At 50.4% G+C, this 26,613-nt stretch overlaps 1 protein-coding gene across 1 annotated transcript; it reads right to left on the bottom strand.

Moving 5' to 3' along the window:
* Positions 1-1,501: 1,501 nt before the first annotated feature.
* LOC131589814 (zinc finger protein 239-like) lies at positions 1,502-26,356 on the bottom strand (the record flags this gene model as incomplete). Its single annotated transcript, XM_058859589.1, has 2 exons — positions 26,318-26,356; positions 1,502-2,236 (listed from the first exon to the last, which is right to left on the bottom strand). Coding segments are annotated over exons 1-2 (774 nt in total), but the record flags the coding sequence as incomplete, so codon positions are not given.
* Between the last annotated feature and the right edge of the window lie 257 nt (positions 26,357-26,613).

Genomic DNA, 26,613 nt, shown 5'->3' with positions numbered 1-26,613 from the left:
GGGGCTTGGCAGCCACTTTGGGGCTGGAGCAGAGGCTGCAGTGCCAGGGCTGGGGCAGTGACTGCACCACCCATGCAGAACTTGTTCTGCCCCCCAAACACACCCTGGAGAAATCTGAGGCCATTCATCATTTCTCTGCTCTCCAGCACCAAGGCAACGCACTCTGGCTGCAGCTCTGAGCTCATGCCCATGGCAACTACCCCTGACAATGGGGCTCCATGGAGCTGCTCTCAGGAACCCCCCAAGAGCTGGGAAATGCCCCAAAACTGCCTCAGAAATGTGGGATACCCCAAAATCTCTTCAGGAATGTGGAATATCCAAAAACTCACTCAGTAACGGACATGCCCTCCCTTCATTATTCCCAAACTTTGGCTGTCTCATTGCAGGCCGCACCCCACATCCCCAATCCCAACCCCAACCCATCCCATCCCTGCTGGACATCAAGACCCACTTCCCAAGCCTGATTTCCCCCATTTCACACCTCCCAAACTCCATCACACCTATCCTGCCCCACCCAATGCCCATGTCACACCCCTGATCTGCATCCCACTTCACCCAATCCCCTTCCAACCCCATTCCACCTGATGCCTTCAGAAGGCTGACCTAGAACAGAGGATAGACAGAGTTAAGAATAAAGTTTATTAAAAGGCCTTAAAGGATACACCTTGGGCAGTACAAGAGCCTGCCCAGGGCTACACCCAAAATGGACCAAAAATGGTCAAAAAAAAACCCAACAAACCAACTCATCACGAGGTCTCAGATTTTTAGAAGTTTAGGTCCATCTGGATATTTGGGTTCATGGTCCAATTATAGCTTCAGATGATGAAGTCCTGTCCTTCTTGTTTTCTCTCTTCAGTCCACCCTTGTTTATGCTTTTGAGCCTGAAACTTGTAATGATTGTCCTTGGTATCAAGCTAGAAAAGGAAATGTTTTATCTACCTACTCTGTGAAGAGAGCTCAGTAACAAAACAGGAAGTTCAAAAATACAAACCTAGACAGTGCAAAATATGAAAAATATGGAAGCTAAAACTTAAGGCATCACACCCTGAGGGGTTGTGGAATCCAATAGTTTTCAGTGGCACTGTGCAGTTTTCAGTGGCATTGAGTGGTTTTTAGGTGAGAGATAAAACTCTCGTTGCTTTGAGTGCCAAAAAATGGAGAAAACTCCACCAAATAGTCCACAACCCCCAAGTATTTCCCGGAATACCAGATTACCTTGAAGCACTAGTAAAGTGTGAGGCTCTAGCTGCCTTTGATGAATTTGTAGACTTTTACCCCAATTTTGTGTGTTTTAAAGGGATGAAGATGAATCAAAAGATAATCGGAACAAAACAAAAGGACCACCAGCCCAGTGTCTTCCCAACACAGATCACTGGGAACGTGGGTCATCAGGGTTCTGCCCAGTGTGGGTCCTCTGATGGGGGATGGAGTTGGGACAGCACACAAAGCTCTTCCTGCACTTGGGGCACTCGCAGAGCTTCCCTTACCGGTGCCTCTGTTGGTGTCTGGTCAAGTTAGAGCTCTGGGTGAAGCTCTTCCCACACTGGGGGCACTTGTAGAGCTTCTCCCCGGTGTGGCTGCGCCGGTGGGTGATGAGGTGAGAGTTTCGCTTGAAGCCCTTCCCGCACTCAGGGCAGCGGAAGGGCCTCTCCTCTGTGTGAATCCGCTGGTGCACGAGGAGAGTGGAGCTGATGCGAAACCTCTTCCCACACTGGAGACACTCATAGGGCCTCTCCCCAGTGTGGAGCATCTGGTGAATGGTCAGCTGGGACCTCTGGCTGAAGGTCATCCCACATTCCGCACACTCATAGGGCTGTTCCCCAGTGTGGGTCCTCTGGTGGATGGTCAGGTGGGAGCTGTTTCTGAAGCTCTTCCCACACTGGGGACACTCGTAGGGCCTCTCCCCAGTGTGGATCCGCCGGTGCCTGACGAGGGTGGAGTTGTGCTTGAAGCCCTCCCCACAGTCAGGGCAGCAGAAGAGCCTCTCATCTGTGTGAATCCGTTGGTGCACGAGGAGATGAGAGCTCCTCTGAAACCTCTTCCCACACTCAGAACACTCGTAGGACCTCTCCCTAGTGTGGATGCGCTGGTGACAGATGAGTTCGGAGTTGCAGCTGAAGCCCTTCCCACATTTGCCACACTCATAGGCCCATTCCCCAGTGTGGATCATCTGGTGGCGGATCAGTTTGCTGCTCCGGCTGAAGCTCTTCCCACACTCCAAGCACTTGTAGGGCTTCTCCCCATCCTGAAGCTGCTCATGGACCACCAGCTCAGAGCTCCGGCTGGATCTCCGGCTGCCTTCCCGGCACAGGGTGGGTCTTTCCTCCTCAGAGCACGCAGGGCTCGGTATGGATCCCCTCCTCCTGCGGGATCTCTGAAGATTTTCCTCCCCATTGGATTCCTGGAATGTGGAGCTGCTGAAGACAGCCTCTTCCATGAGGTTTTGCTGTGAGGATTTGTCCTCCCTGGTCTCCATCCTAAGTTCCTTGTCTGGGAGAGGAAGGATAAGGAGAGGATGGGATTTGCCTCTGTGCCAGAGGGAAGGGGAAGGAGATCCCCCCAGTGCATCCCCGGCAGGATGGTATCAGCAGCGGGGTTGTTCTGCAGCTGGGGCCATGCTGGGCTGGGAGATGGAGCAGGAGAGAGGGGGAAAAGGGCACTGACTTCCTCCTCACCTGCCTGGGTGTCCCGGGGCATCTTCCTCTTCCTCACAGCGTCCTTCTCCATCCAGACAAGGTTTGGGATTGGGAAATCCTGGTTTGGGAGAAAACAAGGAATGAGCACAATGAGTTTGAATGTCTCTTGGCCCAAGTCCCTCTCTAGAAGCCACTGGATATCTGAGGTGTCTTGGTTTGAAAGGAAAGGTGTTTGCTAAGGAGGGCAGAAGCCTCCACTGAAATTGATAAAAATGTAAGCAACAACCCCCTCTGAATTATTATAATCTTGATATCAAAGTGCTCTCAGATATAGATATAGGAATACGAATATTTCTTTACTAAAGAAAGAAAAATGAAAATGCAGCAGGACAAAAAAAAACCAACAAAAAAACAACTCACTAAGAGAATCAGAATACAACCTGACACCCTGTTGGTCAGGGTGTTGGAAGCAGTCTGATTAAATGGTGGCTACAGTCCGCATGGAGTGACAGATGTGGTTCTGTTGAAGCAATGATCCCATAGAAGGCTGTAGCTTACCTCTGAAGTTCCGGTGCTGTAGATGCGTCTTCTCTCTCCTCTGGGATACAAGTGGAGAAAGACTGCCTGTGGTGTTCTGATGCTCAGATTATATCCAGTAGGAATGTTTGGCTCCTCACCCTGGGTGGAGCATCTCACGATGGAATGATGTCATTTTATCAGTCATGCTGTGAGACTCAATGGCCCATTACCAGAAGCTATCCCCCTGGAGGGAGGATGGGTGGTGGGAGAGATAAAGAACACTGCCCCACCCAGTTTTAACAGCTGGCCCATTAACAGAAGACATCCCCCCCATTATGAGGGATGGGTAATGAAAGAGATAATGAAAACTGCCCCACCAGGTTTTAACAGATGGTGATAGAATGCATACTTTTGGTTACATCTTGCATTGCAACCCAAGACATGGGGTCCATAAAAATTTTACACCACCAAAATTCAGCCCTGAAAATGCCTTCCAGGTGTTCCCCATCTCTGTTTTCTCCCTTTTGGTGTTCAGGGTTTCCCCCTTGTCCCAGCTCCTTGGGGTCAAGTGTGTACTGGGGGTCCCCCGACTACTTGGTCCCTGACCTCTTCAGGCTTTTGGGAGTGCCAGGAATCTAAAAAGTTTCCCCTGTTTCCATCTCAACACTTAGGGATGCTGGAAGTTTTTGGGGTCCCAGGGTCCCTGCTCCCCTTATTCTCTTCTTGAGGGTGCAGGGGGTCTGTGGAGACTCCCCCCCCCTGCCCCTCTCCAGGCTGTTGAGTGTCCCACCAATCGTGGCTCTCCCCCTCTCTGGGCTCCCCACTTTGGGGTCCTGGGGGTCACAGAGCTCTGCTCCTCCAGGCTGCCTCTGCCAGCAGCAGCCACTGGGATCCCCCAATGTCCCCCCAAGGGGCCTTTTCCACTCAGCTTTGGAGTTCTTCATTCTCCAAACATCCCCCCCCGCCAAAACCCAACCCAGGAAGCCCCCAGGATATCTGGGCCGAGCTTGCCTTTCCCAGTCACCTGTGGGATGGTGGGGTGAAGATCCCACGGATGGGAGGCTGTGAATTCAGGGAATGCTCAGCTGGGATGTACTGGGCCTGAGATCATACTGGGATAAGAAGCACTTGACTGGGATTACTAGGAGTGTCTGGGAATGGCTATGGACATGCTGAGGCCAACTGGGATATACTGGGGGTGTCTGTGCCCATACTGGGGATGACTGGGTGTCGTGGTTTTAAACCAATAACTAAAAAAATTACTTATTTTTTGCTGTGAGATATGGATTAGAACAAGAGCAAAACAGGCTTAAAACTTAAAAGGAATAAAGACAGTTTATTAACAAACCACAAGAATAAGAACACCAGAATAAACTTCCAGAAAACCCCTTTATCTCTCACTACTTGACTATTTGTTTGTACACATGATAACATAGAGACAAAAAACAACTTTAGAACTTTGGTGGTCAAAAACAGTCTCAGTTCTTGCTAGAGTCTTTTCATCAGTCTTTGTAGAGAAACAGAAGTCTCTTTCTGCCAATTTATGGAGTTTCTCACAAGAAAACTATTTTTGTTATAGTTTTCTATTTCTCTAATGCCAGCTGCTCGGAAATCTGTTATCAGAGTTCACTCCTCCCACTTCACATCACTTCGAGGTGTGCATGGGTCAATGAGTCTAGAGATGCCATTTTAAGGATGAGTTATTCAAAGGTAGAAGTCCTCTTCATCTGTCTCTGTGAGCCTTCTTGGAAAACAGCTTTCCCTTTGCCCCCCCAAGGCTCCAAAATCTTCACTCTACCCATTTCCAGCAACCCACAGTATCACAACCACTCTCTCTTTTTCTCAAAAGTCCACACTTTGAACACTCTATTCCTCCCATACTCTAGTCATGAATTAAAGGAGTCTTTTTAAACTACTATTGTCCATCTCCATAGCTTTAACAGAAAGATATTTCAGCTGTAAGCATCTTCTTATTCTCTCTCCCTTATTTAAAACTTAACTCTTTTCCTCACTGTTTTTGGTGGTTCTATGATGTCTTCTTTATGTTGATTGTCTCTCTCGTTCTCTGTCTTTTCTGAGCAAAAGGAGTAATCGGTTCATTTATCCAGGTAGTAAAAGAATTAAAAGCTTTAGAAAAGCTGCAAGAGTTCATGGTGTCAGGTTTCAGTCCAGCAGCAGAAACTGAAAACTAAACCAGGCTGCCAGCTCTGCTTTCCTTTCCTCCCCCCCCGCCCCCCCCCATCCTCTGCAGCCTTCTTCAGCCGAGAGAGAAAGGGGAAGGGGAGTGGAGGAGGCTACCACAGAGCCTCGTTACCTTCTCAGAAGCCAGAAACCAAAGAAGGCAAGAGATCTCTGACTGTACATCTTAAGGGAGTGTTTACAAGTTGAATTCACTTTTTAATGGTCAGAACTGCTGTCAATTCTTGGAAATGACTGATAATTGGTCAGGAGGAAAAACTCCCATCAGCCACCAGCAGCTTCAACTTCCTTAACTCTCAAAGCTGTCTTAAAGGTAAAGCTACCCCATGACACTGGGAACACACTGGGAACAATGGGAACTGTGCTGGGGACAACTGGGACCCTGTGCTGCAGACAACTGGGAGCAAGTAGGAGTGACTGGGTCTGCACTGGGGGCAACTGAGTGTGACTGGGACCATGCTGGGAGCGGCTGGGATCATTTGGGGAGGGACAGAGACTATACTGGGGGCAACTGGGGGCAACTGGGATCACACTGGGAGGAACAGGGAGCAACTGGAACCATGCTGAGGGCAACTGGCATCCTGCCAGGAACACAGTGGGAGCAGCTGGGCCATGCTGGGCAAGACTGGGACCATACTGGCAGCAACTGTAACTGCACTCAGGATGACTGGGAGTGGCTGGGAGCAACTGGGATCAGGCTGGAAGCACCTGAGGAGTGACTGAGAGTTACTGGGATAGACAGGGAGAGACTGAAACCACAGTGCAGGTAAATGGGAGTACTGGAACCACACTGGATAATCATGGGAGCAGCTGTGCCCATGCTGGGGTCATACTGGGATCCTAGTGGAACTAACTGGGATCCTACTGGGAGCAAATGGAATGGAAAGGTGCTGGCTGTGACTGGAAGCATTCTGGAGGTGACTGGGAGCAACTGGGCCCATCCTGAGAGTGACAGGGAGTCACTCTGGCCATGACTGGAATCATGCTGGGAGGATCTGGGAGTGACTGGAACCATACTGCGAGTGACTGGGTGCAACAGCTCATACCTGAGAGTGACTGCGATTGTACTGGGAGTGACTGGGATCATCCTGGAAATGCTTTTCTGTAGATCTTCTGTCTTTCTGGTCTCTTTTTCTTCTCCTTCTTATCCTACATACCTGGAACATTTTTGGATATCTTAATGTTACCCAAAATCTTAAGGGTTAACACTTTTTAGGTTAAATGAGCTAAGTTGGTAAACTTAATGCTATGGTAAGAGTTGTATGTTCAGTTGGATGTTGTATTAAACCCTTTGCCATAGTTCCATGATTGTCTATATTCTGCCAGTTAAATTTTGTATCATTTTGATCTTTTTGCTCAGTTGGTCAGAGAATGGTGCCAGCATCACCGAGGTTGTGGGTTCAATCTTTGTGGGGCTATTCACTTAAGAGTTGGACTTGATGGTCCTTGTGGGTCCCTTCCTACCAAGAATATTCTTTGCATCTGTCCATTCTGAGAATATCTGGTTGGTGTTCCTCCTGTGCACTAAACTCAAGCACAGGAACCTTTGGTTACCACCAGCATTGAAGTGTTCTGGGGTGTTACAGCCCTGCAGACTCACAGTGGCCTCTTGTTTCCATAAGGCTCCAGAGTGTCCCACTGGTCCCTTGGTTCTATGGGCCCAAGAGTGCCAAAATGATCCCCTTGGTTCCACAACTTCCCACAGTGTCCCACTGGCCCCTTGGTACCATAAGGATCTAGAGTGTCACACAGGTTTATGGCATTTGTCCTTGCTGCCCTCATGTCCCACTGCCCCACAAAGAGCCCTGAGCCACCCGTGAGGGACAGACCCTGCTGTACCAGGCCTGGGCTCAGGGCTTGGCCTTTCTGCTTCCTCCAACCCAGCCAGGGCTTGCTCAGCATTGCAGTTCCCTGCTCAGAGCCTTTGGCTCCCGGCAATCCTGGCCTCCAGAATCTGCTCTCACCAGTGCCTGGGGAGCCTTTGGCAGTCCCTGTCCTCAGTGGGGCCGACTGAAGCTCCAAGGGTCTTGGAGTTTTGCTTCTGACTCCTTGAGCAGCTTCTTCAGCCTGAAGGAGGGACAAAAGTGGATCAGGAAAAATAGAAGGAACCACGAGGTTGAGCACTCTCTGAATTCATAGCCCCCTACTTGTGGGATCATCATCCCCCACCCCCCAATCCGGCAGGTGCCTGGGGAGGGGGAGCTCGGCCCAGATATCCTGAGGGGTCCCTCAGGGGTTGGGTTTTTTGGGGAGGATGTTTGGAGAATGAAGAACTCCAGAGCTGAGTGGAAAATGCCCCTTGGGGGGATGCTGGGGGGTACCAGCATCCCTAAGTGAGAAGATAGAAATAGGGGGAACATTTCAAATTCCTGGCACTCCCAGCAGCCTGAAGAGGTCAGGGACCGAGTAGACAGGGGACCCCCAGTAAAAGCGTGACCCTCAGCAGTTGGGACAGGGAGGAAACCCTGAACACCAAAGGAGGGAGACCAGAGATGGGGAACTCCTGGAAGGCATTTTCAGGGCTGAATCTTGGTGTTTGGGAGGTTTTTATGGATCTCATGTCTTAGGTTGCAATGCAAGATGTAACCAGAAGTATGCATTCTATCACCATCTGTTAAAACCAGGGGGGGCAGTTTTCATTATCTCTTTCATTACCCATCCCTCATAATGGGGGGGATGTCTTCTGTTAATGGGCCAGCTGTTAAAACTGGGTGGGGCAGTGTTCTTTATCTCTCCCACCACCCATCCTCCCTCCAGGGGGATAGCTTCTGGTAATGGGCCATTGAGTCTCACAGCATGACTGATAAAATGACATCATTCCATCGTGAGATGCTCCACCCAGGGTGAGGAGCCAAACATTCCTACTGGATATAATCTGAGCATCAGAACACCACAGGCAGTCTTTCTCCACTTGTATCCCAGAGGAGAGAGAAGACGCATCTACAGCACCGGAACTTCAGAGGTAAGCTACAGCCTTCTATGGGATCATTGCTTCAACAGAACCACATCTGTCACTCCATGCGGACTGTAGCCACCATTTAATCAGACTGCTTCCAACACCCTGACCAACAGGGTGTCAGGTTGTATTCTGATTCTCTCAGTGAGTTGTTTTTTTGTTGGTTTTTTTGTCCTGCTGCATTTTCATTTTTCTTTCTTTAGTAAAGAACTATTCGTATTCCTATATCAATATCTGAGAGCACTTTGATATCAAGATTATAATAATTCAGAGGGGGTTGTTGCTTACATTTTTATCAATTTCTGTGGAGGTTTCTGCCTTCCTTAGCAAACACCTTTCCTTTCAAACCAAGACACCTCAGATATCCAGTGGCTTCTAGAGAGGGACTTGGGCCAAGAGACATTCAAACTCATTGTGCTCATTCCTTGTTTTCTCCCAAACCAGGATTTCCCAATCCCAAACCTTGTCTGGATGGAGAAGGACGCTGTGAGGAAGAGGAAGATGCCCCGGGACACCCAGGCAGGTGAGGAGGAAGTCAGTGCCCTTTTCCCCCTCTCTCCTGCTCCATCTCCCAGCCCAGCATGGCCCCAGCTGCAGAACAACCCCGCTGCTGATACCATCCTGCCGGGGATGCACTGGGGGGATCTCCTTCCCCTTCCCTCTGGCACAGAGGCAAATCCCATCCTCTCCTTATCCTTCCTCCCCCAGACAAGGAACTTAGGATGGAGACCAGGGAGGACAAATCCTCACAGCAAAACCTCATGGAAGAGGCTGTCTTCAGCAGCTCCACATTCCAGGAATCCAATGGGGAGGAAAAGCTTCAGAGATCCCACAGGAAGAGGGGATCCAAACCCAGACCAGGGTGCTCTGAGGAGGAAAGACCCATCCTGTGTCCGGAAGGCAGCTGGAGATCCAGCCGGGGCTCTGAGCTGGTGGTCCATGAGCAGCTTCAGGATGGGGAGAAGCGATACAAGTGCTTGGAGTGTGGGAAGAGCTTCAGCCGGAGCAGCAAACTGATCCGCCACCAGATGATCCACACTGGGGAATTGCCCTACGAGTGTGGGAAATGTGGGAAGGGCTTCAGCTGCAACTCCGAACTCATCCGTCACCAGCGCATCCACACTAGGGAGAGGTCCTACGAGTGTTCTGAGTGTGGGAAGAGGTTTCAGAGGAGCTCTCATCTCCTCGTGCACCAACGGATTCACACAGATGAGAGGCCCTTCTGCTGCCCTGACTGTGGGGAGGGCTTCAAGCACAACTCCACCCTCGTCAGGCACCGGCGGATCCACACTGGGGAGAGGCCCTACGAGTGTCCCCAGTGTGGGAAGAGCTTCAGAAACAGCTCCCACCTGACCATCCACCAGAGGACCCACACTGGGGAACAGCCCTATGAGTGTGCGGAATGTGGGATGACCTTCAGCCAGAGGTCCCAACTGACCATTCACCAGATGCTCCACACTGGGGAGAGGCCCTATGAGTGTCTCCAGTGTGGGAAGAGGTTTCGCATCAGCTCCACTCTCCTCGTGCACCAGCGGATTCACACAGAGGAGAGGCCCTTCCGCTGCCCTGAGTGCGGGAAGGGCTTCAAGCGAAACTCTCACCTCATCACCCACCGGCGCAGCCACACCGGGGAGAAGCTCTACAAGTGCCCCCAGTGTGGGAAGAGCTTCACCCAGAGCTCTAACTTGACCAGACACCAACAGAGGCACCGGTAAGGGAAGCTCTGCGAGTGCCCCAAGTGCAGGAAGAGCTTTGTGTGCTGTCCCAACTCCATCCCCCATCAGAGGACCCACACTGGGCAGAACCCTGATGACCCACGTTCCCAGTGATCTGTGTTGGGAAGACACTGGGCTGGTGGTCCTTTTGTTTTGTTCCGATTATCTTTTGATTCATCTTCATCCCTTTAAAACACACAAAATTGGGGTAAAAGTCTACAAATTCATCAAAGGCATCTAGAGCCTCACATTTTACTAGTGCTTCAAGGTAATCTGGTATTCAGGGAAATACTTGGGGGTTGTGGAGCTATTTGGTGGAGTTTTCTCCATTTTTTGGCACTCAAAGCAACAAGAGTTTTATCTGTCACCTCAAAACTACTCAATGCCACTGAAAACTGCACAGTGCCACTGAAAACTGTTGGATTCCACAACCCCTCAGGGTGTGATGCCTTAAGTTTTAGCTTCCATATTTTTCATATTTTGCACTGTCTAGGTTTGTATTTTTGAACTTCCTGTTTTGTTACTGAGCTCTCTTCACAGAGTAGGTAGACAAAACAATTCCTTTTCTAGCTTGATACCAAGGACAATCATTACACGTTTCAGGCTCAAAAGCATAAACAAGGGTGGACTGAAGAGAGAAAACAAGAAGGACAGGACTTCATCATCTGAAGCTATAATTGGACCATGAACCCCAATATCCAGATAGACCTAAACTTCTAAAAATGTGAGGCCTCATGATGAGTTGGTTAGTTGGGGTTTTTTTGTCCATTTTTGGTCCATTTTGGGTGTAGCCCTGGGCAGGCTCTTGTAATGCCCAAGGTGTATCCTTTAAGGCCTTTTAATAAACTTTATTCTTAACTATGTCTAGCCTCTGTTCTAGGTCAGCCTTCTGAAGGTATCAGGTGGAATGGGGTTGGAAGGGGATTGGGTGAAGTGGGATGCAGATCAGGGGTGTGACATGGGCATTGGGTGGGGCAGGATAGGTGTGATGGAGTTTGGGAGGTGTGAAATGGGGGAAATCAGGCTTGGGAAGTGGGTCTTGATGTCCAGCAGGGATGGGATGGGTTGGGGTTGGGATTGGGGATGTGGGGTGGGGCCTGCAATGAGACAGCCAAAGTTTGGGAATAATGAAGGGAGGGCATGTCCTTTACTGAGTGAGTTTTTGGATATTCCACATTCCTGAAGAGATTTTGGGGTATCCCACATTTCTGAGGCAGTTTTGGGGCATTTCCCAGCTCTTGGGGGGTTCCTGAGAGCAGCTCCATGGAGCCCCATTGTCAGGGGTAGTTGCCATGGGCATGAGCTCAGAGCTGCAGCCAGAGTGCGTTGCCTTGGTGCTGGAGAGCAGAGAAATGATGAATGGCCTCAGATTTCTCCAGGGTGTGTTTGGGGGGCAGAACAAGTTCTGCATGGGTGGTGCAGTCACTGCCCCAGCCCAGGCACTGCAGCCTCTGCTCCAGCCCCAAAGTGGCTGCCAAGCCCCTGGCACCCCAAAAACCCCACCTGGGAGAGGAACCACAGCAGGTGAGGCTGTGACACGGGTGTGACACTTGTTGGGAAGGTAGAATTAGAAAGAAATTATAAATATGACTCCTTATCCAGAAAGGCTCAGGAAGAAATACAAATGAAAGAACAGTTTGAATAATTCAAAGAAGCCGGTCTGGTATGCCAGAACACATTCTTTCCCCCAATAAAACTAAGACCCCTCTTCCCAGCCTTATAAGGAAAGGTCTGAAGGACCCTGAGATAACTAAAAATATGCAAAAGCAGCGATTTCTATAGGTCACACACAAATGTTACTGTATTAGCATACTTAGAAAGATTGGTTAGTGAAGGAATAAAATATTCAATGTATAGGTTATATAAGCAATTGTAAAGGAGAGCTTGCTCTCTTGCTATGTGCTTGTTATAAGGGATTTTTTTTTTTAACTTGGGAGATTAATTAAAGTTGTTAGAGAGTTAATTGATATGTTTAATTATGTTGTAAGAGTGTTAAGATAATTGTTGAGTGTAGTTTTAGATGTTCGGGGTTGGTATTGGATTGGGGGTTGGGCAGATAAAATGGGGATTGGTAAGAGATATAAGAGGGCTTATGGGGACATGGAGTGGAACATTCAAGAACATGATGTCATCAACAGAGTGAGAAAGGATTGGAGGAAATATCCACCAATCATTCGACGCCCTGGGAAAATGATTGGACCAGGATGAACGTAGCTATGGACCAACCAGAGCCCAAGAAAGCAGCCAATCCTAAGACGGATCCAAAACAGACCAATCCAAGCCTGAGGGAGGGTATAAAACAGGGTGTTACACATTAGCGGGGGCGTTTTCTTTCTTATCTTGTGGGGTTTTTTTTCTGTACTGTTCGTGAGTTCTTGTTTGATACATTGTTGCTGTCCCGGTCTGTAGCGTGTAGTACACGGGGCTAGCCTGTGTCTGCCTTCGGCTGCAGCTCAGTATTAATAAACAGGCCAGGCTTTAATTACACCAAAAAGTCTCGAGCCTCGTTTATAAGACTCTTCTTGCTTGCTCTTGGTCACTCTTGCTATGCTCTCTTGTCTCTCTTGCCTCACTTTTTCTACACTCTTTTTCCTGCTCTTTTTACTTCTTTATGCTCTTTTTCCAGCTCTCTCACTTCTGTTCTGTTACTCTCTTTCTTAGCTATCTTAAATCTAGAACTCATGTATTCATATTTTACTCCTTTTGTATTGTTCCCTCTGAGCCTGCTTTGAGCTTTGTCTGCTGGTTCCTAGCAGGTTCTCTCTCTCTCCCACGCCCTGAAATAAACTACTAACATTTAACTTGATTATAGAGGTCTCTGCTGTGTCCCGGAACGTCCACACCCCGAAAGCGTCTCTTACAGACACTGACATGTGCCACAGCCCTGGAGCTCACAGCAGCTGAGATGGCACTGGATCCAAGGCTGACTGTGGATCTCTGTCCCTCTCTCTTCTCTTGAATTCCTTTTCTCCAAATCTGTATAACTCGAAGTTGGACAGGTTAGAGTTTGCTTAGTCAGTGCTCTGTGAAGTGCTTTACTGTAATTCCATGTCACTTTATGATTTCCCGAGTACTTCATTCTCTAAGTTTTGCAATTAAAAGTTTGTTTCCCCCCTCCTGGGACGTTTGTTGTTTTCTCCCATGCACTGCCCGAGGGGATCGAGGTACCTCAAGTCCCTTTCCAGCAGGGGCCGAGCGAACTTGGGGCACAGCACAGGGAACTGCAATGCTGAGCAAGCCCTGGCTGGGTTGGAGGAAGCAGAAAGGCCAAGCCCTGAGCCCAGGCCTGGCACAGCAGGGTCTGTCCCTCACGGGTGGCTCGGGGCTCTTTGTGGGGTAGTGGGACATGAGGGGCAGCAAGGACAAATGCCATAAACCTGCAAGCCCTGCCATCCTCCTCAGGGAGGGCCGAGGGAGGAGCAAAGACCTTCCTGGCGCTGTGCCCTGGGCCAGGAGGGATTGTGCCAGTGGAGTTGACCCTAAATTTCTTCTCCCAGGCAGCTTTAGGACACGGAACATGGAGAAGCCAGAGTCAACTCTCAGCTTTCCACAGTCTTCCAGTAGAATCCTGTGTGGGGAGCAGCTTGGGAGCAGGGTTTGTGTGTCAAGGGAGGGGAATTCAGAGCCCTTTTCTCCCCCATGGCCTGAGGGTCTGCATTTTCAATGGCCCTGCAGCTGCCAAAGGGGCCTTTTTCACCCAGCTGAGAACAGTTCTGCTGATAACCTGTCCTAAACTTGCTTTTCCTGCAAATGTGCCAATGAAGCCTCATTTTTTGCAGCCCCAGGTCTTGTGCACATGCAGATGTGAAAACTGAAGGATGGAAAGGATCTGCTGGGAGGAGTCCTCTTTTTCTTGTTTTTTTTGTGGTTTTAATTTTTAAATTTTTTTTTTAATTGATTCCTGCTGGCAGCTCTGGGCAGAGCTGTGTAATTGTGTCTGACACTTGTCTGTGGCACTGTGCAGGTGGCCAAGGGGACCTTCCCTGAGCTGTCTGCGGAGGAATCCACAGCAGCCCAGGCCGGGGGTGCTCAGTGGCCGCTCAGTTCTGCTGACTGGACGCGGCTCTGGATGCTTCCCTTGGAGCATCTCCAGGGAGAGAACGCTGGGGCTGCCCAGGCTGTGGTGTCACTGCCAGGGGAATGCTGGGGCTGCCACAGCTCTGGTGTCACTGCCAGGGGAACGCTGGGGCTGCCCCGGCTGTGGTGTCACTGCCAGGGGAACACTGGGGCTGCCACAGCTGTGGTGTCATTGCCAGGGGAACACTGGGGCTGCCCTGGCTGTGGTGTCACTGCCAGGGGAATGCTGGGGCTGCCCTGGCTGTGGTGTCACTGCCAGGGGAATGCTGGGGCTGCCACAGCTGTGGTGTCACTGCCAGGGGAACACTGGGGCTGCCCCGGCTGTGGTGTCACTGCCAGGGGAACACTGGGGCTGCCCCGGCTGTGGTGTCACTGCCAGGGGAACACTGGGGCTGCCACAGCTCTGGTGTCACTGCCAGGGGAACACTGGGGCTGCCACAGCTCTGGTGTCACTGCCAGGGGAACACTGGGGCTGCCCCGGCTGTGGTGTCATTGCCAGGGGAACACTGGGGCTGCCCCGGCTCTGGTGTCACTGCCAGGGGAACACTGGGGCTGCCCCACTCCTGCCCCACCGCATCAGCTCTGACAGCGCCTCGAGGGGACACAAAGGCTGAGCCAAAGGGTGAGAATTGCACAAGGGGCTGAGCTGGGAGGGACCCATTGGGATCATTGAGTCCAGCCCCCAGGCCTGCATAGACACCCCAAAAATCGCAGCCTGTGCATCCCTGGCAGTGCTGTCCAAAGGCTCCTGGAGCTGCAGCAGCCTCAGGGCCGTGCCCATTCCCTGGGGAGCCTGGGCAGTGCCCCAGCCCCCTGTGGGGGAAGAAGCTTTTGCTGATCTCCAGCCCAGCCCTGCCCTGGCCCAGCTCCAGCTGTTCCCTTGGGTCCTGTCCCTGCTCACCTGGGCAGAGATCAGAGCTTGCCCAGAGAATCTGTGGCTGCCCCTGGATCCCTGGAAGTGTCCAAGGCCAGGTTGGATGGAGCTTGGAGCAGCCTGGGATAGTGGAAGGTGTCCCTGCCCATGGCAGAGGGTGGAATGAGATGAACTTTAAGGTCACTTCCAAGCCAAGGCATTCTGTGATTCCGTGATTTTGGGAGAGATGCTGAACCTCTGGCTCAGCTTTATCTCCGTGAATGTCTGGACCCAGCCGCAGCCATGGGTGGGATCATCTCCTCCTCCCTCTCACTGTGCCTGTAACTCACACAAGGGCAGTGTTATAAATGAAATTGAAATTTGGACAACTAGGATAGGACTATTGAGTTAACAGCAGTTTAATAACCTGGAAAAAAATGATAAAATTTAGTGAGTTGAATACAAAAATACAATTCAATAAAATAATACAATTTAATGGATAGAATAGCAATTTGATATAGAAGGAACACAATTTAGTGAAAGATTACAATTTAGTGAATATATTCATATACATATATACATATATACATATATATATATGAAAATATATATATACGTATATATGAATGTAGCTTGCCTGTAATTAAGTATGATTAAAGCATAAGCAAGACTGACTGGGGTACGGGGAGGGCTTCACACCCAGCCTCATGTACAAAACAAAGCAATTCAAAGTAATCTTATATAGTCTATGCTTATAAATATTCATTCATGTTTCCAGTAAGTCTCCTCCAATTTATGATTCTTTAACTTTACATCACTCTTCTTCATGGAGCATGCTTCACTTGTTGCTAGGGGGTCTTCAGTCTTTTTTCGGTGGTCTTTTGGATGAAGGCTTACACTCATCCTTGTTGTCCTCTGGATAACCTCACAGGTTGCACGTGCGTCCTAAGCGTTGTGTTATGTAAGTTTTATATTTTATAATTTTCAGGCCTTATGCCTAAAGTCGTTTGTTTATCCATCTCATGGTCGATTTTGTTTTAGGACATTTATTATCTCAAAACTACATTCTGTACCTTAATTTTAACATGTAACATCTGTAGAGGGGTCCATCTGCCTTGTAACACCAATTCCCTTGATTGCTTCTAATAATAACTTTCCAAGTAGTTACAATTTAGTTAGCACAAATCATTTCCATTTATTACAGGAGGGTGTGAAAACAGGAGCATTGTTTGGTGTGGCCTCCTCTCTGCCTTTCACACCTTTCAGTGCTTTGACCCAGCAAAGAGCTTTCTCCAAGAGTCCAATGAAGCAGCTGTTCCTGCTCCCAGGTCTGGGTTTTTCTAATCTCTGACCCTGACTGGTTTTGTCCCTCTTGCTGTGCCCTCTGTTCCCCCAGGGGCCCTGCCCCAGGCTGAGGGATCAGATCCAGGCACTGCTGCTGCTCCCTCGGGACCAGCCCCAGTTTGGTTGTTGCTGTCAGTGCCAGCAGAAGCCGTGGCTGGAGCAGCGGGTGCTGACAGTGCCCCAAGGCCCGGGGCTGGAGGGGTCCCTGGGCTGGGGCTGGGAGGGAGCTGCCCCCAATGCCACTGCCTAAAGCCAATCACATTTTTTGTTTTAGTAACCAATCGCTCCCTGTCCCAATTTTTCACATCAAGTCCATCTTAGGCGGAGGGAGGTGACTAACAGATTAACCAAGGAAAGATAATAAAATACTTTCCCCTAAAGTTTTCCTATAACCCCCACAGAGGAAGCTGCAGGAGAAATACCTGGGCCTGCACAGGGACAGCACCAGCCCCACAAGGCAGCAGCTGCACAATCGGCCTCAGAACTGAATCCTGCCAATTCTGCCTTTTTACAACAAAACACACAAAAAGCAGAGGGGCATGGTGAGACACAAACTTGGAAGAATTTAAGATTATAGAGAAGCTGAGGCCTTAATTAAAAACAAGCCTTGCTAACTCTAATTAAAATCAACAGATGGTCCTTGCTAAAATTAAAGGTAGATAGAGAGGCCTTGCTAAAATAGAGGTTAAGCATTGCTAATAAGTAATTGTCAACTTTATGCTTGTTCAGTTGGGCTTATAATGAGAAATAAAGTATCTGGTAAAGAACTTCAAGAACATAAGCCAGTTGCAAATCAGAAACTCCTTGAAGATATGAAACAAGGAGCCCAGCCAAGGGTCCATTTGTCACTTTGCATTGAAAAGGTAGAAAGGTCAGAACGAGGAAGAGCCATATCCCTTCCTCCTTTCTATGACCCCTCCTCATAAAAAGTCCACCGATCCATTTCAAGGATCAAACTACCCATGCTTAATTGCTTTTTTTCCGAAGTAGCACAGGAAGTGAAAAGTTGGTGGGAACTGGGTCATGAATATGTATTTGTATTCAATACTTCTGTCAATAAAAAGCCTGTATTCACCTGTGCTCAGGGCCGTGTGTATTAAGGGGTGACCTGACACATCAGCCCATCACTGCGAATAAACATACACTTTTTAACCCTAAAACAGTTAAAGAGTCTTTGTCTGTCTCAGTTGGATATTGATACCAGATCATATCCATATTTTAGTAAATCAGCCTTAAAATGAATCCAAAAATTGCATGTGGAAAAAGGAAAAGAACTTGTGGGTTTGGGAAGACGAGGATGGATTTTGTTAACAGCACATAGGAAAAAGCACCAACAGAAGGAACAATTGTTTTTGGAACACTCCCATGTGGAGTGACAGAAGAAGGTTATAGCCTTGAGCTGAGATTTGTTTGTGCAAATGAAACAACAACAACAAGAACAATGATGATAATAATTATAATAATGATGATAGTGATGATAATGATAATGATAATAATATAACACAATGATATATATTTATATACATAATAATAAATAGATAATGTGAAATAATGTTGACAGTACTGATTTGTGAGCTTTGGCTGCTCACTGTAACACTAAATACCCTACAAAAAAGAACTGGCAAAGACCCAAATGTCAGTGGTAAACTGCAAATTTTATACAAAGAATAAAGGAGGAAGGAGTGAAATTGGCTGTTTTTATAGGGTTTGGTGATACTATGATGTGGAATGCTTTGTCTGTTCCTGTGAAAAACACAGGGATTAAGACTGCTGGGTTTTTCATGTACCAGACTATCTACAAGCTGCAGGATTGGCTGAATAGGTGAAGGAGTTGTTAAAAGAGAAGTTCATGAAATGAGGAGATGGGAACCTGTCCTGGTGAAGAACCCATCTCCCAGATGTGTTCCATGCCCTTAACAATGGGCCCACTGGGGAAATGGAAACCCCTGGGTGTGCAGGGCTGCACCCAATTTGCAAACACAACCATGGACAGTGAGACTTGGACTGCCTGGGAAATTGTTCTGGGTGTGATGGCCCCTGACAGGGCCACCCCAGAGGCTGCAGGGCTGGACCTTCATGCACTGGAATGAATTAGGAAAAAGCAGAAGCAAATGAAAGTTAACAATACAAGAATAGGAATTCAGATTCCTCCAGGACGCTTTGGTTTGGTAACTGCTCACTTGAGCTTGGCCTTGCAAAGTGTTGATGTCATGGGAGGAGGAATTGATGCAGATTATCAAGGAGTAATTGAAGTAAGTCTTTATGTTAAACAATAATGAACAAGATTTGGTTTTCCAACACCATGGCAGGGTAGTACAATTATTAATATTGCAGTTTAAAAACAATTGTGAAAGAAGGACATCCACCTCCAATCACCTCTGTTCATGGAGATAAAGAGTTTGGACCCAGCAGTCCTAATAATGGAGCCAGAGTGTGGGTCCAGAGGCCAAATGACCCTCCAGAGGCAGCTGAAGGAACAGCTCTGGGGAAAGACAACACTGTTTGAATCCTGAAACCTGGGCAGGAACAATGGGAGTATGTCCCTGCAGCCAAGTGTTCTCTGACACAACAAGCTGATGTTATGGGATATTGTTTTACAGATGCTGCCAGACCAAATCTCCCTGTTTGCCCCAACGACCCCTTTGGACAATGCTCTGATCCACGGGGCTCCATGTGAAGGCTGATGTGACACTGAGGGACTTCCACACCAATTCCAGCCAGGAGCTGGAAATTGGGATCCTCTCCCCTTTGGCTGGAGAAGTGCCAGGTCCCAGTCCCTGACGGGCACCCAGGCTCCTGGCTGGAATTGGTGTGGAAGTCCCTCAGTGTCACATCAGCCTTCACATGGAGCCCCGTGGATCAGGGCATTTTCCAAAGGGGTCGTTGGGGCAAACAGGGAGATTTGGCCTGGCAGCATCTGTAAAACAATATTGACTTGTTGTGGCAGAGAACACGTGGCTGCAGGGATATATTCCCATGCTTCATGCTCAGGTTTCAGGATTCAAAGAGTGTTGTCTTTTCCCCAGAGCTGTTCCTTCAGCTGCCTCTGGAGGGCCATTTGGCCTCTGGACCCACACTCTGGACCAATTATTAGGACTGGTGCGTCCAAACCTTTTATCTCCACAAACAGTGCTGACTGGAGGTGGATCTCCTTCTTTCACAATCGCTTTTAAACTGCAATATCAATATTTGTGATAACCTGTCATAGGCTTGAATCATCCAATGTTCTTCATCCATTTTTAACAGAATTTCTTTAATTTCTCCTTGATAATTTGCATCAATTCCTCCTCCCATGACATCAACACTTTGCAAGGCCAAGCTACAGTGAGCAGTTACCAAACCAAAGCGTCCTGGAAGAATCTGAATTCCTATTCTTCTGTTGTTAACTTTCATTTGCTTCTGCTTTTTCCTAATTCCAGTGCATGAAGGGCCAGCCCTGCAGCCTCTGAGGTGGCCCTGTCAGGGGCCATCACACCCAGAACAATTTCCCAGGCAGTCCAAGTCTCACTGTCCATGGTTGTGTTTGCAAATTGGGTGCAGCCCTGCACACCCAGGGGTTTCCATTTCCCCAGTGGGCCCATTGTTAAGGGCATGGAACACATCTGGGAGATGGGTTCTCCACCAGGACAGGTTCCCATCTCCTCATTTTATCAACTGCTCTTTTAACAACTCCTTCACCTGTTCAACAAATCCTGCAGCTTGTAGATAGTCTGGTACATGAAAAACCCAGCAGTCTTAATCCCTGTGTTTTTCACAGGAACAGACAAAGCATTCCACATCATAGTATCACCAAACCCTATAAAAACAGCCAATTTCACCCCGTCCTCTTTTATTCCTTGTATACAATTCACAAAGTTTACCATTGACATTTGGGTCTTTGCCATTTCTTTTTTGTAGGGTATTTACTGTTACAGTGAGCAGCGAAAGCTCACAAATTGGTATTTTCAGCATTATTTCACATTATTGATTTTTAGTTACTTATATAAATATATATTATTGTGTTATATTATTGTTATTTCTATTGTTATTGTTATTATTTGTCTTGGATGGACAAACCTGAGCTCAAGACTAAAACCTTTTTCTGTCCCTTCATGTGGGAGCATTCCAAAAACAACTGTTCCTTCCGTTGGTGCTGTTAACAAAATCCATCCTTGTCTTCCCAAACCCACAAGTTCTTTTTCTTTTTCCATATGCAATATTTGAATGCATTTTAAGACATCCTGCGGTTCAGGCTCTTTTAACCGACTGCCCCACTGCTCGCACGGTGCCACTGAACTCAGCCCCACTCCAGAGCCAGTGAACTCTGGGGAGGGCTTCCCTTCTGGGAATTTCAGATGAAACTGATTCCTTACATTTACATTTAAAAAGTGGTATTTTGTTGGGATCTGGCCAGACTTTGCCGATTTTGTTTCACCAGTGGGCAGGGTCAGCACCAAAGGCACAAACACCACCTGAAGGAGTCAGTGTCACTTACTGCAGCTCTAAGCAGCAAAGGATCACAAAAGGAGCAGCTCAGCAATGCACCCAATCATCACTGCCAAAGATTGCCTGCAGGGATTAACAAAGATCCAGTTGCCCTCAGACTTTGCCATCCCCAGATCCACCCATCAGCTGGGGAAGCTGTCACAGCCAAGGACTGGAGAGCCACTCCTGGACACTGGGAAATCCTGCAGGTGCCTCCAGCCACAGGTGAGCCTCAACCCCCGCTGTGAGAGAGGGCCCAGCTTTGATAGTGCTGAATAAACAAACTGACAGCACTTCTGGTGTGGGAACATCTGCTTTCATCCTCCTCCTGGGTCCCTAGCAAAGCCTGGCCAGGCCTCAAGGAGGAACCAAGGGAGTTGACTCTGACCATACACCCCAAACAAGGCCAGATGTCGGATTTCATGGCCTTGTCTGGCTTCTAAACACAGAAAGGTCAATCCATGCTTCATTGATGAGTGGATACATCTATCACAGTGCTAATGACCATGCATATTTCACTAATGAGCAGATAGACAGATAACCTTTGGTTGGAAGGTTCATCCAGAGGTCACCTTAGGCTCGGGGCCTGTTGTTCAGGCCTCATTCAGGGCCTGTTGTTCAGACCTTGGCACTTCAGGGACGAGGTTTAGTGCTGGGCTTGACACTGCTGGGTGACTGGCTGGACTGGATGAGCTCAGAGGTCTTTTCCAGCATAATGGATTCTATAATTGCAGGATTCTATCTGCTGCATTCAGCTAGCTCCATTACTTAGCAGCATTACTTTGGTCCAAAAGCCCCCTCTTGCTCAGCTCTTGTGGCCTAAGGCTTCAGCTCCTTCAGCTCCTGGTGCTGAGCTGCTCACGCTGAATGAGATGACTCAGAGAGAAGAACAGAGTTCATCCAATTCCTTCTGGGACACAGAGAGGGGAGGTGTGAAAACAGGAGCATTGTTTGGTGTGGCCACTTCTCTGCCCTTCACACCTTTCAGGGCTTTGAAGCAGCCAAGAGCTTTCTCCAGGAGTTCAATGAAGCAGCTGTTCCTGCTCCCAGGTCTGGCTCTTCCCAGTCTCTGACCTTGATTGGTTTTGTCCCTCTTGCTGTGCCCTCTGTTCCCCCAGGGCTCGGTGGCTGCTGCCCAGGACTGTGGGACTGGCACAGAGCAAGGGGTCGAGCCCCTCTTTTCTGTGCCCTTGGAGCTGCCTGGTCACAGCAGCATTTTCCATCTGGAAGCTCCACATGGAGAGGGAGTCTCCAGCTCTGTTCCTGGCGCAAGGTGCAGGAGCCCAGGGCTGCCATCTCAAGTCCCTGCTGGCACTGAGGGCTCCCAGGTGCCTCAGGCTGCTGTGAGACCACTGCACAGGGAGGGAAGCATGGCAGAGGCTGCACTGAAAGTCAGCTCCATGTGCTGCTGTTGGTACTGCTGGTGTGGCTGCTGTTGCTGCTGCTACTGGTGCTGCTGCTGCTGGTGCCACTGGTGCTGCTGCTGGTACTGCTGGTGCTGGTGCTGCTGGTGCTGGTGCTGGTGATGCTTCTGGTGCTGCTGGCACTGCTGCTCCTGCTGCTGCTGGTACTGCTGGTGCTGCTGCTGCTGGTGCTGCTGCTGGTGCTGCTGCTGCTGGTGCTGCTGGCACTTCTGGTACTGCTGCTGCTGGTGCTGATGCTGCTGGTGCTGGTGATGCTTCTGGTGCTGCTGCTGGTGGTGCTGCTGGTGATGCTGATGTTGGTGATGCTTCTGGTGCTGCTGCTGCTGCTGCTGCTGGTGGTGGTCATGGTGCTGCTGCTGCTGCTTCTGATGCTGCTGGCACTGCTGGTGCTGCTGGCACTGATGCTGGTACTGCTGCTTCTGCTGCTGGTGATGCTGGTGCTGCTTCTGGTGCAGCTGCTGCTGCTGGTTCTGCTGCTGCTGGCACTGCTGCTGCTGGCACTGCTGGTGCCACTGCTGCTGCTGCTGCTGGTACTGCTGGTGCTGCTGGTGCTGCTGGTGCTGCTGCTGGTGCTGCTGCTGCTGGTGCTGCTGGCACTTCTGGTACTGCTGCTGCTGGTGCTGCTGCTGCTGGTGCTGGTGATGCTTCTGGTGCTGCTGCTGGTGGTGCTGCTGGTGATGCTGATGTTGGTGATGCTTCTGGTGCTGCTGCTGCTGCTGCTGCTGCTGGTGGTCATGGTGCTGCTGCTGCTGCTGGTGGTGGTCATGGTGCTGCTGCTGCTGCTTCTGATGCTGCTGGCACTGCTGGTGCTGCTGGCACTGCTGCTGGTACTGCTGCTTCTGCTGCTGGTGATGCTGGTGCTGCTTCTGGTGCAGCTGCTGCTGCTGGTTCTGCTGCTGCTGGCACTGCTGCTGCTGGCACTGCTGGTGCCACTGCTGCTGCTGCTGCTGGTACTGCTGGTGCTGCTGGTGCTGCTGCTGGTGCTGCTGCTGCTGGTGCTGCTGGCACTTCTGGTACTGCTGCTGCTGGTGCTGATGCTGCTGGTGCTGGTGATGCTTCTGGTGCTGCTGCTGGTGGTGCTGCTGGTGATGCTGATGTTGGTGATGCTTCTGGTGCTGCTGCTGCTGCTGCTGCTGCTGGTGGTCATGGTGCTGCTGCTGCTGCTGGTGGTCATGGTGCTGCTGCTGCTGCTTCTGATGCTGCTGGCACTGCTGGTGCTGCTGGCACTGCTGCTGGTACTGCTGCTTCTGCTGCTGGTGATGCTGGTGCTGCTTCTGGTGCAGCTGCTGCTGCTGGTTCTGCTGCTGCTGACACTGCTGCTGCTGGCACTGCTGGTGCCACTGCTGCTGCTGCTGCTGGTACTGCTGGTGCTGCTGGTGCTGCTGGTGCTGCTGCTGCTGGTGCTGCTGGCACTTCTGGTACTGCTGCTGCTGGTGCTGATGCTGCTGGTGCTGGTGATGCTTCTGGTGCTGCTGCTGGTGGTGCTGCTGGTGATGCTGATGTTGGTGATGCTTCTGGTGCTGCTGCTGCTGCTGCTGCTGGTGGTCATGGTGCTGCTGCTGCTGCTGCTGGTGGTCATGGTGCTGCTGCTGCTGCTTCTGATGCTGCTGGCACTGCTGGTGCTGCTGGCACTGCTGCTGGTACTGCTGCTTCTGCTGCTGGTGATGCTGGTGCTGCTTCTGGTGCAGCTGCTACTGCTGGTTCTGCTGCTGCTGGCACTGCTGCTGCTGGCACTGCTGGTGCCACTGCTGCTGCTGCTGCTGGTACTGCTGGTGCTGCTGGTGCTGCTGGTGCTGGTGCTGCTGGTGATGCTGATGTTGGTGATACTTCTGGTGCTGCTGCTGCTGGTGCTGGCGGTGATGCTGGTATTGCTCATGCTGCTTCTGGGGCAGCTGCTGCTGCTGGTATTGCTACTGCTGGCACTGCTGCTGCTGGTACCACTGCTGCTTCTACTGCTGCTGTTGTTGCTGCTGAAACTGCTGTTGCTGCTGGTGCTGGTACTGCTGCTAATGTTGGTGATGCTTCTGGTGCTGCTGCTGGTGCTGCTCCCCGGTGCTACTGGTGCTGCTGGTGCTGGTGCTGCTGTTGGTGCTGGTGTTGCTGATGTTGGTGATGCTTCTGATGCTGCTGGTGCTGGTGGTCCTGGTGCTGCTAGTGCTGCTTCTGATGCTGCTGGCACTGCTGGTGCTGCTGGCACTGCTGCTGGTACGGCTGCTGCTGCTGCTGGTGATGCTGGTGCTGCTGCTGCTGGTGGCGAAGCTGGTATTGCTCGTGCTGCTTCTGGTGCAGCTGCTGCTGCTGGTTCTCCTGCTGCTGGTACTGCTGCTGCTGGTGCTGCTGGTGCTGACACTGCTGGTGCTGCTGCTGCTGGTGCTGCTGCTGTTGTGGCTGCTGCTGCTGCTGCTGCTGCTGGTGCGATCATTTTTCCAGCACTGCCCCAGACTGAGGGATCAGATCCAGGCACTGCTGCTGCTCCCTCGGGACCAGCCCCAGTTTGGTTGTTGCTGTCAGTGCCAGCAGAAGCTGTGGCTGGAGCAGTGGGTGTTGACAGTGCCCCAAGGCCCGGGGCTGGAGGGGTCCTTGGGCTGGGGCTGGGAGGGAGCTGCCCCTTGTTCTCCCTCTGCCTCACGCAGAGCTGGGCCGGGCACAAGTGGGGCAGCAAAGCCAACAGGGAGCCTGCGAGTCTCTTCCAGCCGTGCCTGCTCAGAGTCTGGCCTTGGAGCTTCAGGTGGGCAAAGGCAGCTGCTCTGCTCCCTCTGCGTGTCCCCGTGTTCAGCAGTGCTGCTCCATCAGTCTGTGCCCAGCAACGGGGAAAAGCCTCAGCCCTGCAGGGCCAGGAGCTGCCGGGCTCTGCCTGAGCAGCTCAGCCAGCGGGAAGGGAGCTGCCCCACACAGGAACCAAGAGCAAAGGACACTTCTTTTTCATAGCATGATTTCTGTTTTAAGGGGAAAAATGTGGAAAAAGAAAAAATCTTCTAAAAAATGTGAAAAATAAAAAGTGTGCAGTGAAAAATCTTCTATAACTTGGAATTAAGGCGTAATTGGTCTTTTGAAACATAAAACTCAGTTATTTACTTTGTAAACATGCTGATGGCATGATGCATCTTACTGGCCTCAGGAACCTTTTTGAAAAAGTTTTTGGGGTTTGATTCCAATATTGTTCTTTTAAATTGTGGTGAAATTGGAGTGAAGCAAGAAGAAACTGCTTTGCGCCTTGCCAGCTCCAAGCAGCACTGGGAATCTAAACTCTGTCAAACCCCAAATCCTTTAGAAGATGCCCTTCCTTCTCACCCTGTGAATGAGCTGCACATTCCCTTTCAAACATTCAGGGGTTTCTTAAAGATGCAAAGTCCCACTTAGAGCTTTTTGCGCTGGTTTGGAAGTGCAGAAGGGCGATTCTTCATTCATCAGCTCCAGACTGCACTGCCTCAGGAACACAGCAGTGGCACTTCTAGAGGAGGAAGAGAGTGCAATTGCACAATTCCAGCCAAAAAGAAAGGAAGAGTGGGACATAGAAAACATCCTGTGCAGATGCAGGCATTCAGCTGGGACTGTGGAGAGTTTGGCTTCTTGCCAATTGGATGTGTGTCCCTAACAGCAATCTCTTGGCCTGCAGGAGAGTCTCACTCACCTGCAAAAGCAGAAAGCTCAGGCGGTGTGCTGGGAACGGGCTCGTGTGATGCAAAGCTGTCAGAGCAATGTGAGGGCAGAGTGAGCCCAGCTGTGCCTGGGGCTGAGCCCAGCAGAGCCCTGGCAGAGCCCAGAGCAGCCTCAGCATCCGCAGAGCCCGGCTGCAATGAGAGAAACCAGAAACCGCCTGTCAGCTGAAGGCTCCTGTCCCCTTGTCCCAGCCAGCCGCGGTGCCCAGGCCATGCTGGTCGTGCTCAGAGCCGGGCCCAAAGCTGCCCATCACTGCTGCCTCTGGGAGCAGAGCAGGAGGGCAGGATATGTGCCCAGCCTGCAGCCAGCCACGGCAGATCCAGCCCCTCAGCAGCTGCCCAGAGACAAAAAGCAGCTTGGCAGCCAACTGAAGAATTGGTTGCATCCACCCCAGCCAAGGGGGGAACCTTTGGTGCTGGCCAGGCTGTGCCATGCCCAGATCTGGGAGCATCCCCTGGCTGTGGACTCACCTGCAAATTGGGCGTGGAGCGAGTCTTTGAAGAAGACATGCCAGAATTGAAATCCATCATCTTCAGCTGGCCAGATGGAGGAAGAGATTGCCATCCTTGAGGTTGCCCTTGGTGTCTCCAGCAGCAGCCCCACCTGATAACAACTTCTCCAGGGGCTCCTTCTCCTTGCCTGGGGGCCAGACCAGGCTGTCAGTGCTCTGCCCAGGGTCCCAGCCATCAGTGGAGCAGACAAGCAAAACCAGGGGGAATGGTGGCCAGCAGTGCTTGCCACACCAGGTGTCCAGCTCAGCTTCAGC

Source organism: Poecile atricapillus, chromosome 30, assembly GCF_030490865.1.
Source record: "Poecile atricapillus isolate bPoeAtr1 chromosome 30, bPoeAtr1.hap1, whole genome shotgun sequence".
Classification (NCBI taxonomy): domain Eukaryota; kingdom Metazoa; phylum Chordata; class Aves; order Passeriformes; family Paridae; genus Poecile; species Poecile atricapillus.
This window is presented reverse-complemented; position numbering and strand designations above follow the sequence as displayed.